The sequence below is a fragment of the Oxyura jamaicensis genome, chromosome 12, assembly GCF_011077185.1.
Source record: "Oxyura jamaicensis isolate SHBP4307 breed ruddy duck chromosome 12, BPBGC_Ojam_1.0, whole genome shotgun sequence".
Taxonomy (NCBI): domain Eukaryota; kingdom Metazoa; phylum Chordata; class Aves; order Anseriformes; family Anatidae; genus Oxyura; species Oxyura jamaicensis.
In genome coordinates, this window is record NC_048904.1 from 9,110,649 (window position 1) to 9,125,947 (window position 15,299).

Genomic DNA, 15,299 nt, shown 5'->3' on the forward strand with positions numbered 1-15,299 from the left:
GGGGGGGAGCGGTGGGGTGGGGGGCTGCGAGGGGGTGGGGGGGCTATGTGGGGGACTGTGAGGGGGCTGTGAGGGGCTGGGTGTGTGTGTGGGGGGCTGGTGGGGCTGTGACGGGGGTGTGAGGGGTTGGGGGGCTGTGAGGGATGGGGGGGCTGTGAGGGGCTGGGTGTGTGGTGGGGTGTAGCGGCTGTGGGGGCTGTGGGGGGTGGTGAGGGGGAGCTGTCTGGGGGATGGGTGCTGTGGGGGTGGAAGCACCGCCAGGCCCCGATCGGCTCAGGGGGAGGCCGTGGGGTGGGGGAGGCGCAGCAGGGCTGGGGGGGGAGGTGGGAGGCGAGAGGCAGGGCCTGGGCGCTGTCAGGGCTCCTCGGGGTGGGGGGACTCCAAGCCCTGGGGGTTCTGCAGGGCGCAGCCGGGGTGTGCCACGGCCGTGCGGTGTGGGACATTGCCGGGGCTCGTCGGTGCACTGCAAAACAACCCCAAATAGCCCCGAATAGAGGAGCTGGCGACTCGTGTGAGCAGGGGGGGGCCTGGTGCCTCCTGCTGCAGCTGGTGGCTGCCCCCAGCCTCGCAGGTGACCGAGGGCTGCGAGGTGGCTCCTACACCCGTGCGTGTGGCTGCAGGCCCCAGGGAAGGCGCCGAGGTGCCCGGCACGCTGTGTGTGTGTGGCAGCCCTGGGCTGCCCCTTCCCGCTGCGCCCGAGTGGCCCGAGCTGGGATCCGAGCTGGGTGCTGCTCCGGGGCCTGCAGGGTCGGGTGTGAGCAGTGGGGAGCTCCGCGTGGATTGCTGAGCTCGTAGGTGGTGAAACCGGGCTACCTGCACCGTGCTCACCGTGGCTGTGCTCAGCAGAGGGTTCTGCCTGCTGTAGGTCTCCTGTCAGCCAAAGTTCTCCTGTTCTTTGCCCGTTTACTGATACTTAGCAATAGCCCAGATCGTTCCCGTTTTCCTCATCGCGTGATGCCAAAAGCAGGGCCCTGGCACGTGGCAGGGGAGGCTGTTTTCTTGTGAGGGAATCCTCCCCACACAGTGTCAGCATGCGGCATCGACACCAGCTCCTTACAGCGAGCTGCACGCCGGCCGCTTCTGCCCCACGGCTGAGCCCTGCTCCCCGAGTTTCGGGTGCAGACGCCCGGTGGTGACAGAAGACCAGACCCGAGCCGGCTGCCGGGGTCCGTGCTGCAGCTCCCTGGCTGCGTCCCCTTGGGTTTGCTGCAGGCAGGCGCCGGGCCCAAAAGCTTTGCAGGGGCAGGAGGTGTCACTGCTTTGAGGTGTGTTGTTTCAGTAGCGTGCTACCTCCTGCTGGGAATACTTCGAGTTTCACCTCATAGCTCCTGAGTGCGAGTCCTTCGGCTAAATTACCGGAGGTGTTTTTGCTCTTGGGAACTTTCTTCCTGCTTTGGTGATTTTTAGCTTTGCTGGTGAAGCCCCCAAGGTCCTCCCTTCTCTGTTAAACCGCTCACATCAGGTTCCTTAAATCCTCTGCGCATACGGTTGTGTCTCAGACTTGAATCCTTGCTGCCAGGCTTTCAGCAGCCTATTTCAGGAAGCAGGTTTGTTATTCCAGTCCCGAGCTCGCTCACCCCCCGTGCAGGGGGAAGTGCCTGAGAGCTGGGCCGAGCGCCTTCGCTGTGGCACCTCCGTGGAGGCTCCTACTCAGTCCCTGGTGCCTGGTCATCCGCCCCTTGTCCCCCTGTCACCCTCTGGGCTGGGGGATGTTGCAGTCGCTGGAGGTGGATGTGGACCCCAGGAGAGAGAGGAAGAAGCCGATGAGTCTTTTGGCCCTCGGACCACTGGCTGCGCCGGGGCCTGGGCTGGTGGTGGCCCCCTCTGTGCCCTGGCCAGAAGTAACCTTTGGGTTTTGTCCCTTTCCAGGTCTCTTCACGCTCCTGGTCGAAGATTTTGGTGAGTCCGAGACGCCCTCCTGGGCAGCTGGTTTCATGCCTGGTGCTACCTCTCGCCCTTTCTTGGTAGCCTTGGTACCAGCTTCTGCCCTTTGTTTCCAGGGGTCAAGGGGGTGCAGGTTGAGGAGATTTACGATCTGCAGAGCAAGTGCCAGGGGTAAGTCACAGGCTCGAAAGCGGGGGTTTCGTTAAGCAAAATGCGTCTGCGGGCCTGGGAGCTCCTCGCCGGGCATTGGGAAGGGCGCGTGGGAGGCCATCGGTCCCAGAGGTCAGCGCTGACAGCGACGAGCCAGGATTGTTTGATGGCCAGGCGTTATTCTGGAAGGCAGCGAGTGCCCAGAGGTGGATCTCTCCTCCTATTTCTCTGTCGCGAGCCTCATGAGACCTGTCAAACCTGAAAACTTCGCAAGCTTGCCGTTGCCCAGAGCATCAGTTCAGGGGGGTGCCCTGGGTATCGGGGGGCTTGTGGCAGGGATGGTCGCTTCCAGCAAGACGTGGCTGGTGGCTCTGCTTTCCCTGCCTCTCCGCCGTGCGAGACAACGGCTGCGGCTCCGGGCGGAGCAGCCCCACCGGCGCGCTCTGCAGTCGCTGCCTCCTCTCCGCAGCCCTGTGTACGGCTTCATCTTCCTGTTCAAGTGGATCGAGGAGCGCCGGTCGCGCCGCAAGGTCTCTACCCTGGTGGATGAGACGTCGGTGATCGACGATGACATCGTTAATAACATGTTCTTTGCTCACCAGGTAGGCTGGGGGCAGCCCCTGCGGCACCGCAGGGAGGGCTGGCGGCAAGATCTGCCCTGTGTGGTGAGGCAAAAGGAGCTGCGGGTGGGGAAGGAGGAGATGCCAGGCTGGCGCTGGGGATTTGGGGGAGCCTTCAGGGCTCCGGCAGAGGGCTGACCCGGTCTCGTTGGCAGCGCAGTGTCCCTGCAGGGCTTGGAGTGCTGCGGAGACCTCGCTGGGTGCTCGGGAGGAGGCAGGCAGTTCCAAGCGGCTGCGCTGCTTTCACCGTTCCTGGGGGCTGCTTCTCCTCCATCCCGGGAGTCTCTGCCCTGAGCCGCAGGTTGGAGGGACCCAGGGAGGGCTGAGAGCCTGCCTGGGGCCTGTGCTGCCAGCAGGTGCCCACGGGGGCACGGTGGGGCCCTCTAGGAGACCAGCTGTACCTCAGGTCGCTGTTCTACCAGCGGTTCTTGCGTCGCTGCTTTGCAGCTGGTTGTTGGTGACTGGGGGTCGTCAGACAGTTGCGCTGTTCCTGCTGTTAAGAGGTCCCTGTGTTGCCCCCCAGCTGATCCCCAATTCCTGTGCCACCCACGCCCTGCTGAGCGTCCTCCTGAACTGCAACAATGTTGACCTGGGCCCCACGCTGAGTCGCATGAAGGATTTCACCAAAGGATTCAGCCCTGAGGTAGGGGCAAAGGTGCGCGGGGCTGCGCGCTGCTGTGGCCCTCTCCTGCTCCCCTCAGGGCCATGCTTTGGCAGCCCTTCGGGGCTGCCCGCGCATCGCCTCTTCTCCTGGACCTTCCCACCACACGCTGGCCACTTCGGCTGGGAGGCAGGGAGCATCTTCTGCTGAGTTGTTCCCTAGCCCAGACATGCTCGAAGTCTGTGATCAAATGCACTCCTGCCTTCAGACCTAGCTCCAAGTCTGTGCTCCCTGCAGCTGTAATCCCCCTCACGCCTCCTTGGCAGCTGTGTGTTCCTCTCATCACGGGCCTTTCCCTTGGAACTCGGCAGAGCACAGTTACGAGCTGCTGGAGGCTGTTCTTAGAGCCCTGCGTGTGGACGGAGGGAGCGGGGAGCTGGTGGGTGGAGTAGTTTATTATTTTCTTACCACTTCTCCGTTGTTTCCCTCTCCTGCTCTTTTGCAGAGTAAAGGCTATGCCATCGGCAATGCCCCCGAGCTGGCCAAGGCCCACAACAGCCATGCCAGGTGAGCCAGGATGCCTCTCGCAGCTCGGTTCCGCCAGTCAGCTCCCCGCTGACCTCCTCCCTCTCGCCCTCGCAGACCAGAGCCACGGCACCTGCCGGAGAAGCAGAACGGCATCAGCGCTGTGCGAACCATGGAGGCTTTTCACTTTGTCAGCTACGTCCCCATCAAGGGACGGCTGTTTGAGCTGGACGGGCTGAAGGTCTATCCCATCGACCACGGTAAGACCCTGCCTGCCACCGCTCGTTGATGCAGTTGGAGGGACGCCTCGGTTTGTCCACGGCTGTGTTGTTTTTCATTGTCAGTGAGCTGGGCTTCGTGGAGAATCGTTCCAGCGGCTCCCAGCTTTGTCCTGAGTTTTGATAACTCATTTTGGAGCCTCTGTGTTGGAGTCTGTGTATATAAAACAATTATTTCTAAATGCATCGTGTTGCTTTTTTCCAGCCATGCCGTTGTCTTCCACAGTTGCTCAGGGCCGTGAGGTCCTTCTGCAGCTCTGTGACGTACCACGAGCAGAACCTGTCCCCTACTTACCTCCCTGTGCCAAACTGCTGCGTGCCGAGGCCTGAGGTCCCCAACAGAGATCCCAGCAGTACTGCTCGGGTTACCCCTCTTACAATCTGACCGCTCTGTTTCTCAGGCCCTTTTGTAAGGCACCCACTTAGAGAAACCTGCTTGGGTTTCTTAAGGACAGCAGCAGATCCAGTGCCAGGTGAGGTCTAAGCTCCAGAGCTGGGATTTCCTTGGACTCTGTGAGTGTAGAGCCTGTGGATTCCTTGCGTTTGATAGGGTTCAAAATTCACCTTACGGCCCCGCAGATAACTGTCGGTTTCCGTTCAGCGGGCAGAGGCAGGGTGTTCCACATACGGGCTGTGTGGTGCTGACGGTGTGGTTGGTGCTTCTGGCCCCCTTCTCGACTGGGTCTCGTTCCCTGTTAGCCGTGAGACTGCCTCGCGGGAGTGGCAGGGTCCCTGCTTGTTGCTGTTCTGAGTCTGAAGCAGGAGCCTCGGCCTGCGCTGCTAACGCTTGCTCTGCCTTTCTGCAGGGCCGTGGGCTGACGACGAAGAATGGACAGACAAAGCCAGGAGAGTGATCATGGAGCGCATCGGCCTGGCCACTGCAGGGTAATGTCCCAGCCCTGCTGCAGGCTCTGGCTCACCTCCGCTGCCCCGGGGTCATTTCTGCTGGTCTCTGATGAGTTGTGGGGGTGAGAATGTTGCCTGGGAGGGGTGCGGGTGCACTGCCTGATCCCTTTCTTTGCCCCTGCCCTGGAGCGTGCCGAGGAGCTGCGCTCCGTGCGGCGCAGTCCCTGCGAAGCGCCGTGCGGGACGGGAGTGGCCACGTCAGGTCCCTGTTTGCCGAAGTCCGTGGGAGAGAGAATGGGGCTGCTGGTCCTGGGCCGGGCCTCCTGATGCGGGCAGGAGTCTGAACGCTGCTGCTTGCAGTGTGGGGAGGAAACACAAGGGATTAAGAGATCTGTGAGCAGCTGCAGGGCTGCGGTCTTGTTGGGATCACGGAGGTGTGGTGGGGTGGCTTGCGTGACCGGAGTGCTGCGGTGGAGAGAGACAGGCTCTGCGGGACAGGCAGAAACGATGAGGGGAGCGAGGGAGCGGCTGGAGTGCAGAGAGCTCTGCCTGGGGGTGGATCACGAGCCAGCTGAGAGCTCGAGGGGCAGGATTAGAGAGGAGATGGGTATGGGTGACCTCGCAGCGGGTGTCAGCTCTGGGCTGCCTAACCAGGGAGACAAGTGGGAGAGGCTTTCCACAGACAGCTAGAGGTAGCCTCACGTTCGCAGCCTCATGGGGGACTTCAGCCCTGCCGGTGTCTGCTGGAGGGCAGGTACTGGTCTTGGCAGGTGGGAGAGGTATTTGGGGACTGGAGGGAAGCAAATGTCACTTCTGCCTTCGAGAAGGTCAGAGGGAGGGCCCAGGGAACTGCAGGCCAGTCAGCCTTACCTGGACCCCTGGAGCTGTGACGGAACAGCTCATCCTGGAAACCATTTCCAGCCACGTGAATGACAGGACGGTGATCAGAGGTAGTCAGCGTGGAGTACACCACGGGGCAGTCGTGCCTGACCTACCACGTATCCTCCTGGGATGAGATGACTGGCTTGGAGATGAGGGAAGAGACGTGGATGTTCTCTGCCTTGACTTCAGCAAGGCTTTTGTTCTGTCTCCCAGGAGATTGTTGTAGAGAAGAAGATGCGTTATGGTTTTAGATGAGCAGGCAGGGAGGTGGTTTGAAGCCTGGCTGAACAGCCGGGGTCAGAGGGCAGTGGTCAGAGGCACGGTCCTGTTGGAGGCCAGGAGCTAGCGGAGTACCGCAGGGGTTGTTAAGTGTGGTGACTGCTCTGACTCCCTGCAGGGAGCCGTACCACGACATCCGTTTCAACCTGATGGCAGTAGTGCCCGATCGGAGGATGAAGTATGAGTCCAAGCTTCACATCCTGAAGATGAACCGCCAGACTGTGCTGGAGGCCTTGCAGCAGGTAGGAGAGCCCAGGTCCCGAGGGAGTACGAGGTTCAGATGGTAACAGGCTCTGCTCTCAGGGGATCTTGCTGTGCTGTAGGGACCCTGCATGGTTCTTCTTGGTTTGTTTTTTCGCTTTGTGAGACCTCCACTGGGAAGAGGAGATGTCCCTGTTGCTGCTTGCCCTTTTGCTGCTCACCTGGGAGGTTATCCATAAAGTTGGTGGTTGTTGTGTGCGTGGGTGCTCGGAGGTTGCCTTACCCTCGCAAATTCTCCTTCGGTGATGCCCTATTGGGAGCAGCGTGCTTTGGGTCACCCTGGTCCGGTACTCACTTCTGGTCTATCATCTGCCTACAAGCTTATCCGAGTCACCCAACCTGAGCTGATCCAGACCCAGAAGTCTCAGGAATCTCAGCCTACTGAAGAGGCAAAGCCAGCCAGCAGCAAGACCGTGACTGCAGAGAGCACCCACCCAGGTAGGTCCCCGCGCCAGGGGTGTTGCAAGCCAGCGTGGCCTGCTATGAAGCGAGCACATCTTGGCATAGGCTGGTGATGGCGTCTGGCTGACCTGGAACTTGAGAAACTTCTGTGGTTGGCTTTGTTTGTTTTTCACATTTTTCTCTGACCCCAGCTCCACGTGCAGTGTGCTGGGATGTGGATCCAGGTCTGCTGTAGATGCCTGAATGCCTGGGAGGAGTGTTGGAGGGAAACAGAGCTTGAAAAGGGGGAGGGCTTAAGTCTGGGGACACTTGTGACAGCTGGAAGTGGGATGGGAAGTGGCTGTGGTGCTCTGCTCAAGGTCTGGTGGAGCATACGAGCTCCTCTGTTACGTGGGACAGGAGAGGGGTGGCAGAGGACACTGATTAGTCAGCAGTGGATGTGAGAGGCTGTGCGGTGCTTGTGTTGCAGACAGCACTGATGAGCCCCCGAGCCAGGGCCACCCCGTGGCCACACAGAGCCCACCCACCCGATCCAAGCCGGTGGTGAAGACGTCAGCAAGCACCATCAACGGGGCGCCTCCAGCAAACCCCAACCCCATCATGCAGAGGTTGCCAGCCTTCCTGGATAATCACAACTATGCCAAATCCCCCATGCAGGTGGGTTGGAGCTCCAGGGTCCGGTCAGGGGTGCTGCTGGCCTCCGGCTTCGAGTCCCCCACCTCCAGGGGATGGACCCAAACTGTGAGCTCGGGTCTCTCCTGGCTGCTGACACTCCATGTCCAGCGCCTGGTCTGCACCGAGCTAGATCCAGAAGTACTGCAGACAAGCTCGCAGCCAGGGCAGTTGCACGGGGGGCAGCTGTTCCTCAGGGGCACAGGGGCAGCGATTTCCAGCTGAGCAAGCATACACAAGAGTTCCTGTCCACGGGGCTCTTCCTCCTCACCCAGCTGTCGGCAGGCTGTCAGCGATGGTCTTTTGCAGGAGGAGGAAGACCTTGCGGCAGGAGTGGGTCGCAGCCGGGTCCCAGTCCGACAGCACCAGCAGTACTCGGATGATGAGGATGACTATGATGATGATGAGGAAGAGGAAGTTCGTAACACCAACTCAGCCATCAGGTAACGGCTCGAGCTGAGGCAGAGGACAGAGGGAGGCTTATCTCTGTGCCTGGCTCTGAGGGGTGCTGACCTTCTCAGAACTGCCTGCAGTGACTTCCAGGTCTCTTTCCTGAGCATGATTAGCTGTGTTACAGTATGTCACAGTCAGTGACTGTATCGTGTGTGCAATCAGACTGTTTTTTAGTTTGCCTGGCATTTTACTGTTCACTCCTTGGATTTTGTGAAACCCTTCTGTTGCTCTTCATAATCAACTCTGAATTTTGGCTGCCCTGAGTAACTCTGTATCTGGGGCTTCTCTGCTTCCCTCCCTTCTCCTTCATGGCCTGCCCAGCTTTTCTTTCCTTTCTCCTAGGGCTTTTCTGGTTGCCATGTGGGTGGTGGAGCTCAGTCTGGGGAAGGTCACCTCATAGCTGATAAATTGCTGTGCTTTTTGGGCAGAGGGTGCCTGGTGGTTGAGGAAATGCGGTGTGCTCTGCTTGGGGGGCTTCATTTTTTTACCACTCTGTAGGGGTACCAGCAGCTGGGTGGGGTGGGCTGCTGCCAGAGCTGCTGGTGGCAACGAGAGCAACCTAGAAATGTTCCAGGCCTCGCTTAATCCTAGCACATGGCCTCAGGTGCTGAGTGTGGGGCTGGCAGTGCCTGTGCTGCTGCAGCTGGGCCCCGCAGCTCCTTCCCCCCAGCTTCACCTTCCCTTCTGCATCCCTGGGCAGGTACAAAAGGAAAGGGCAAGTAAAGCAAGAGCACGCAGCAGGGGCTGCGGATGGCCAGCTCTCTGTCCTCCAGCCGAACACCATCAACGTCCTGGCTGAGAAGCTGAAGGAGTCGCAGAAGGATCTCTCCATCCCCCTGTCCATCAAGACGAGCAGCGGCGGAGCTGCCGTGGCGGTTGTCACTCACTCCCAGCCCTCTCCCACCCCCAGCAACGAGAGCACAGACACCGCCTCCGAGATCGGCAGCGCCTTCAACTCCCCGCTGCGCTCTCCCATCCGCTCGGCCAACCCCACCCGCCCCTCCAGCCCCGTCACCTCCCACATCTCCAAGGTCCTCTTTGGCGAGGAGGACGGCCTGCTGCGCATCGACTGCATGCGCTACAACCGGGCCGTCAGGGACCTGGGGCCCATCATCAGCTCTGGGCTGCTGCACCTCACAGAGGACGGCGTGTTTTGCCCGCTGGCTGTTGCAGGTAAGTGCCCGCTGTCCCCGGGGGGTGCCCTGTGGTGATGGGGCCGTGTCCTTTGCTCTGGTTCCTAACGCTTTTCCTCTGCCTGCAGATGGGGGGAAAAGCTCCCCCTCGTCCATCAAACCCGGTGAAGAGGCCCAGGTTGCCATCAAACTGGAGGAGAAGGAGGGCAGTGAGGCCAGTGACAGCAAAGAGAAGGTGGGACTTGGCAGGACCAGTGATCACCCTGGGGGGGAAAAGTATTCTCCCAAGGTGAGTTTTGTGCTGCGACAGCCCTAGGAACATGGAGCCCCCTGTGCTGGCCCAGAGACGCAGCAGCACTGGCAGTGACCGAACCACGTGCACGGTGTCCCGCTCACGTGCCGCCGCAGCCGTGCCTTGAGGCACAGGGCAGTGCAGGTTTTGTGCCTTGTATCGTCTTGGGACGCCTGTGTTGGCAGCGGGTAGAGCCGCTGCTTCCTGCAGTTGAGATGTTCTCCGTGCTCTACTTTGGGACCCTGCTGAGACCCTGCCCAGATCCCTTGGCACCCCAACTCCCAGCCTGCTGTAACTTTATTGCCTGTCTCTGCCCCCTAGCCAGCAACAGGACCAGGCTTGGGCAGCACGAGCACACGGAGGTCTCCCTGCAGGATAGCTGCCTGGAAACGTCTTCTGTTTTACACAGGGAAATCCTCAAGCTGTGTTAGTGAAAAGAACCAGGGCTGGGCTCAGGCAGAATATGCCTGTGAACAACAGCTCACCCGTGGCTAGCCTTAGCACCAGCTGATCGATTATCCTGCCTCAGATGTTCCCTATAATGAAATGCTATTTTTTTTCTCTCTGGCAAGTGTTTTTTTTTTTTTTGGTTTGTTTGTTTTGAGGAATCCTAGCACAGAGAGGAACACCCCCAGCTCACCCCTGCAGCTCTAGGGCTGTGTGCTGGCAGGCACGGGTCCGTCTGCTCACATTTGCTCTGCTTGGTCCTGTCAGGAGCTGCTGGCACTGCTGAAGTGTGTGGAGGCAGAGATTGCAAACTACGAGGCCTGCCTGAAGGAAGAGGTGGAGAAGAGGAAGAAATTCAAGGTGTGTTTGTTGCTGGATCTTTTGTCTTGCTGATTTGAGCTCCCTGAAGGCTTCCATCTGTGGTCAAGCTTATGTCAAAGGGGAGGGAGGGTGGTTCAGCTGAGAAGAGTGATGGGAGCATCTGAGGTCTCTTTCCTGTTACCAAGCAGCCAGGTATGGGAGCGCTCCTGCTGGGGCAGATTGAGGCCCCTGGGCAGCCCAGGCTGGAGGAGGGTGGAGGAGCTCTGCAGCTGGGACACTGCTGAGCATCAGCACTGCTAGCAGGAAGGGTGGGCACCTCTGTGCCTGGAGGCCTGGCAGGGTTCCTCCTGTGCCGGGCAGGGGGCTGAGACCCTTCCCGCTCTGTTCCCCTCAGCCTGGGGATGGGCCAGGTGCTACACTGGTTCTTGGCCCCGTGAGCTCTCCTTTCTCCCTGCCCTGTCTGTAATTACGTATGAATTTGCATTCTATTTGTAGATTGATGACCAGAGGAGAACCCACAACTACGATGAGTTCATCTGTACCTTCATCTCCATGCTGGCCCAGGAAGGTGAGATGTGGAAACAGAGCGTGGGGTTTGGGTTCAGCTTGGGACCTCCCCGCACCGAGCTGCAGGGAGCTCCATGGGCTTTGGGCGAGAGAGGGAGGGCTGTGCTCTGGCGTCAGTGATGCCAGCACCCACTCCAGCACGTGGTGGCCATCTGCAGCACTTTGTTACAGCACCTTTGCTGCCTCTGTCCCTGCAGGCATGCTGGCAAGTCTCGTGGAGCAGAACATCTCCGTCCGCAGGCGGCAGGGAGTCAGCATCGGCCGTCTCCACAAGCAGAGGAAGCCCGACCGCCGGAAACGCTCCCGTCCCTATAAAGCCAAGCGTCAGTAGCCTTGGGGTCAAGACTGTGAGGAACTGGCCCTTGGGGCTTTGGGCAGTGGCACTTGGATGTATCTTACCCTTTGCCAGAGGAAGAGGGACCCCAGTGAGAAGCCCTTGGCCGAGGTGGAGCCTCGGGACAAACAGAAATTGGGTTTTCCTCTGAGCCTGAGTTGTGAAAGGCAGAAATGCCTTGTTCAAGGAGAGACCCTGCAGCAACGGGTGAGCCTCAGCTGCTGGACTGGGCTGTGGCCATGCGCAGACGCCCTGGGCCTGTGTCTCCGTGCCGTGGCTGAGGACTATGGCAGGAGGGAAAGAGCCCACCTGGTGGGGGTGGGCCTGGCGTGGGGGCACCGGCGATGCTGGTGTGAGGCTGTGCTGGCCACAGCTGGCTGTGGCTTGTGTCCTCCTGTGCGTGCAGGCCTTCAGCTCTGTGCTTCCCCAAGACAGTCATGTCTGTTTTCTGTTCCTCTCCCTCCCTTTACAAAATTTAGTTTCTGGTTCTGACCCACCCTTGGGCTGTTGCTGAGCGAGGTGGCTCCTGGACGGAGCCGTTCTCCAGCACGGCTGTGCTGCCCAGTTCCCTGAGCTGGCTGGTGCTCCAGGGGTGGCAGTGCCACCTCCCCACACAGCCAGGCTCCCCCTTGGGCATTGCCCCCGTGGGTGGGCTCAGCCCTGGAGCGGGGCCTTGTCCCCAGCCCTGGGGGGGGTGCTGGAGGGCCCTGCTTCCACAGCTGCTCTCCTAGGGACCAGCTCTGTGGCCCTGGCCAGTGCCTTTGGGTCACCCAGGGTTGCTCCAGACCTTGTCCCAGGTTGGCCTTGGTGCTGTGGGGCTTGGTGCTGGGGTGGAAGCCGGATCTGGAGTTGCTTGGTGCCCGTGATGGAGCCTTTCAGCGTGGGAAGAGGTGACAGCGTAATACCCAAGGCACAAAGGGAGCTTCAGCAGCAGGCAGAAACTGGGGGGGAGCCCAAAGCTGCTTCTGCCCAAGCCGCTCCCTGGTTGCTACCCAAGAGCTTGCAGGTGTGGGCAGCACCCTGGTTTGTACTGCAGCACACCGGCACAGCCTTCCTACCAGCCCCATCAGCGCTCCTGTGAATGGTTTTCTCCCCCATCCTCAGCAGCCTGGCAGAAATCTCAGAAGCCAGAGGTTGGTGCCTCTCCCCTGAGGTGATGGCAGAAGGAGGAGCTGAGCTGGGGACAAGGGGAACAGACACAGGAGAGGACTGAATTTGCCAAACGTGAACATTTGTACAGATCTTCACTGTGGAATGAAACTTTTTTTTTTTTTGTATTTGTTGAAGGAAAGAAAATCCTTCTACTTCTTGCTGTGTCTAATACCAAGTGCTGTACATAACGGATCTGTCTGAAGGAATAAAGCTATCCTGTAACAGCCAGCCGAGGGCGTGGGGTGTGAGGGAAGGGTGCTAAAAACTTGGTGCAAGTGTGGGGAGTGCAGCAACAACAAGCAAACGTGATGCTGGTGGAGCTGAGCTTTTCATTTGTAGTGAAGGGTGGGAGGAGCAGCTCAGGAGAAGGGGCAGTGGTTGTTGTCCCTCAGCGCCTGTCCTGGCTTCTTACCCTGCCCTGGGGTGGTTCCCCTGCCCGTGCAGGGTCCCCGGCTAGAAGTCCAGGGCGCAGATCAAGGCTGTGCCCCGTTTGATCCAGTGCTGCTGCGGCTTGTCTGTGGGGAGCTCCACAGCGATCACGTAGTTGGTGGAGTGGCCTGTGGTCGACAGCGTTCCTGCGATGGGGGGGAAGCAAAGGAGGGAGGGTGGTACTGCAGCTCGGCTGCCAGGGCAGCTGCAGCAGTCCCGTACAAGTGACCCCGTGTCCCATCCCGGCGCAAGGTGGCATGCTGACTATTTTAGGGTGAGGGCTTGGAGCCAGCTGTGTAAGTAGGGTGCCTACACCACAACCAGAGCAGGCACGATCCAGTTTTTCATTGCTCCAAGGCCCGTGCGCAGCAGGAGGCGGAAGAACTCCTGAAGCCTCTCCCGGGCTGTCTTTCCTAGCTAGTTCTATGGTCTAGTTTTTTGGAGGCCTGTCTTCAGGACACCTACCTGCACGAGTGAGCGTCTTATAAACGGGGCACAGGTAGATGCCGGTGGCTGGAGGCTTGCGGCTGGGGACAGGAAGCAGCCAGATGACCGCCATCTCGGAGTAAAGCTCCTTGGGACGGGACTCCGCTAACTGAAACACGGAGGGGTCCCAGCGGGCGCCTTCGAGAAACAAGCCGTGGACGTAGCAGCCTTCGGTGGGAGGGTGAGAGAGCTCGCTTGCTGACTCCTTCATGACCTGTGGTGGAGAGTGGGCCCAGGGCTGTGAGCAAGGCACAGCCGTGGAGGTTCAGCCCTCAGGACCTCCCCTGAAATCCCTTAGGCTGTTCTTGGCTAAGTCAGCGCTACCAAAGGGGGTCCTGCCCCAGCTCTTGGAGGTGCTGGCTGGGTTTTCCAGCAGTCTGAGGAAAAGCCTGTAGAGGGTCTGGTCTGGAGAGATGGAGAGGTCTCTGGTTGCCTCGTGAAGGTGTCGGGTAGTGTTGGTGTGTGTATCTGAGCACATCGCTCAGATGGGCTCCACATGCAGCAACCGGCTCCACTTTTGAGCAGGCTGGGGCTAGAACGATGCCTGTGTGCTGCTTTGTTCTATCAGCAAATTCCGAAGCAATCCAGCTAAAAATCTGGCTGACTCACTTACCTTGAAGCTAAATGAGATAGTGTCGATGGAGATAACAGACTTCCTGGCGAAATTCTGCAGTGTCCCTGTGAGGAAAGCCTGCGGGAAGAAGAACCCGCTGATCCAGAACACGGAGGGGATCCCGTGGTTGATCCATTTCTGCAGGAATTCAATCCGCTGCACCAAGTCGTTCACCCAGGATGCCAAGGGCTTCAGTGATGGGTAGGCCTGTGGGGGACCAACAGGGGAAGGTGGTGAATTCATACAAGGATACCCTAAACCTTGTGCCTGAGTTGCTGACAGCTGCCCAGAGCCCAGGGATTCATCCAGCCTAGGGCTGAGAACCTCCTGCATGAGGCAGGAGACATCTGCAAGCCACAGGGGCAGGAGTCTGTGCTGTGTGTGACAGCACAGCCCAGCTGTGGAATTTGTCCAGCTCACCCCTGGGTCGGGTGAGCTCCACTGGGCAGCTGGGCTGGCTGCAAGGCATACCTTGGTGTTCCACATTGCAGGGACGGTGTTGTTGTACAAGCTGTTGGCCATCAGCTCTAGCTGGGAAGACATCACAACCAGGCCCTTGAGAGCTTTCAGCAAATCCTTCAGTGTCTGAGCAATCACCTCCAGGAGACTGTTGTACCTACAGAGAAAAAGCTGGTATTTCTGCAGAGGGATCAGAGTGACCCGGTACAGGGCTTCATCGCTGTGTTTGCCCAGAGGGTCTGGCTCGCTGTACAAGGAGCAAAGCCCCATGTAACCTCCATCTCCCATCCTCTTGGATGGGGTCCTCGAAACTGTGCCCCCTTCCCAAGCCCTGGACTGGTGCCAGGAGCAGATGGAGACACTGATCAGCCCCTGCACAAGAGGGAGCAGCTGAAGGCTCTGTCTGGGACAGCAGAGTCATTACCATTGCTGCCACCTCCCTGCCACGCTCAGTAATGAAGTTCCTTGGGGAAGGGGGCAGGGGTGGAAGCAGGGGCATGCACATCCCTGCCATTCCCCAAGGGCCCAGCAGATTGCTGGCCCAGGACAGGACCCCACAAGCGGTTACCTGATCACCTCCTGCACCAGCACCGTGTTCATGGACTCCTCGTAGAGCAGTGGGTATTTGCAGATCACCTCCTGCAAGTCCATGGGGGCAGGCAGCTTTGCCAGGATGTCCTTTGAGGTCTCCTCCACAAGCTGGAAAGCAAGCAGCAAGCAGGTGAGCATCCTGCTGGCCACAGCCACTGGGAAGGGAGAGGACCACCATGCGGGTGGCAGTGCCGTCGGCTGGAAGGCAGCGTGGCACCGGTGTTCCTGTGCATGCCGCTCACGAAACAGCACGGATGGGAATGGGGCACCCACCTCCTCCCTGCTGCGGCCACCCAGCGTCAACATCTTGGGTTGCAGCTGCATTATGGCCCCCAGAAGGGCAAAGGTCTCCTTCTGAGCAAAGGTGATGTTGGCGTTCTCATGTAAACCAAAGAGCTCCGGGCTATCGTTGAGCGGCAGGCTTCTGATGTACTGTAGGTACCCCTGGAGAGGAAGCCACAAGAGCCGTGAGGCAGACGGCAGGTCTGGGAGCCCCGGAGCTGTGGTACCCTTTAGGGCTGCCATGGGCCTGGCCAGAAAGAAACAACTAAAACCCAGGCTGCTTGATGAGCTAAACCCAGCGGACAGCAAACCTGCAGGCGCAGGTGGAAGCTATTCACAG

The 15,299-nt window shown here is 59.5% G+C and overlaps 2 protein-coding genes and 1 long non-coding RNA gene across 6 annotated transcripts in view; 1 reads left to right on the plus strand and 2 right to left on the minus strand.

The window, feature by feature from the left end:
- LOC118173216 overlaps positions 1 to 5,777 on the minus strand; it is a 12,397-nt gene extending 6,620 nt beyond the window's left edge. The window contains exon 1 of the long non-coding RNA XR_004754084.1: positions 5,607 to 5,777. This is a non-coding gene — a long non-coding RNA (uncharacterized LOC118173216). The remainder of the gene's footprint in view (positions 1 to 5,606) is intronic.
- The window catches only part of BAP1 (BRCA1 associated protein 1), a 12,033-nt gene extending 612 nt beyond the window's left edge, over positions 1 to 11,421 (plus strand). Inside the window, exons 2-17 of one of the 2 annotated variants that reach the window (XM_035337573.1) lie at positions 1,870 to 1,899; positions 2,001 to 2,055; positions 2,504 to 2,636; positions 3,178 to 3,297; positions 3,761 to 3,822; positions 3,898 to 4,040; positions 4,865 to 4,943; positions 6,184 to 6,307; positions 6,647 to 6,764; positions 7,198 to 7,385; positions 7,710 to 7,843; positions 8,554 to 9,026; positions 9,115 to 9,275; positions 9,993 to 10,085; positions 10,542 to 10,614; positions 10,811 to 11,421. In XM_035337573.1, coding sequence (XP_035193464.1) covers positions 1,870 to 1,899; positions 2,001 to 2,055; positions 2,504 to 2,636; positions 3,178 to 3,297; positions 3,761 to 3,822; positions 3,898 to 4,040; positions 4,865 to 4,943; positions 6,184 to 6,307; positions 6,647 to 6,764; positions 7,198 to 7,385; positions 7,710 to 7,843; positions 8,554 to 9,026; positions 9,115 to 9,275; positions 9,993 to 10,085; positions 10,542 to 10,614; positions 10,811 to 10,944 — 2,120 coding nt within the window. In that variant the 3' untranslated portion in view covers positions 10,945 to 11,421. The remainder of the gene's footprint in view (positions 1 to 1,869; positions 1,900 to 2,000; positions 2,056 to 2,503; positions 2,637 to 3,177; positions 3,298 to 3,760; positions 3,823 to 3,897; positions 4,041 to 4,864; positions 4,944 to 6,183; positions 6,308 to 6,646; positions 6,765 to 7,197; positions 7,386 to 7,709; positions 7,844 to 8,553; positions 9,027 to 9,114; positions 9,276 to 9,992; positions 10,086 to 10,541; positions 10,615 to 10,810) is intronic. The other variant, XM_035337575.1, reaches the window with a different exon arrangement.
- Positions 11,422 to 12,218: 797 nt separating this feature from the next.
- DNAH1 (dynein axonemal heavy chain 1) overlaps positions 12,219 to 15,299 on the minus strand; it is an 88,637-nt gene continuing 85,556 nt past the window's right edge. For all 3 annotated transcript variants that reach the window (XM_035337570.1, XM_035337571.1, XM_035337569.1), the window contains 6 exons: positions 14,951 to 15,121; positions 14,655 to 14,785; positions 14,099 to 14,243; positions 13,628 to 13,834; positions 12,994 to 13,228; positions 12,219 to 12,674 (listed from right to left, as the gene is read on the minus strand). In XM_035337570.1, the coding sequence (XP_035193461.1) occupies positions 12,553 to 12,674; positions 12,994 to 13,228; positions 13,628 to 13,834; positions 14,099 to 14,243; positions 14,655 to 14,785; positions 14,951 to 15,121 (1,011 nt within the window). In that variant the 3' untranslated portion in view covers positions 12,219 to 12,552. The remainder of the gene's footprint in view (positions 12,675 to 12,993; positions 13,229 to 13,627; positions 13,835 to 14,098; positions 14,244 to 14,654; positions 14,786 to 14,950; positions 15,122 to 15,299) is intronic.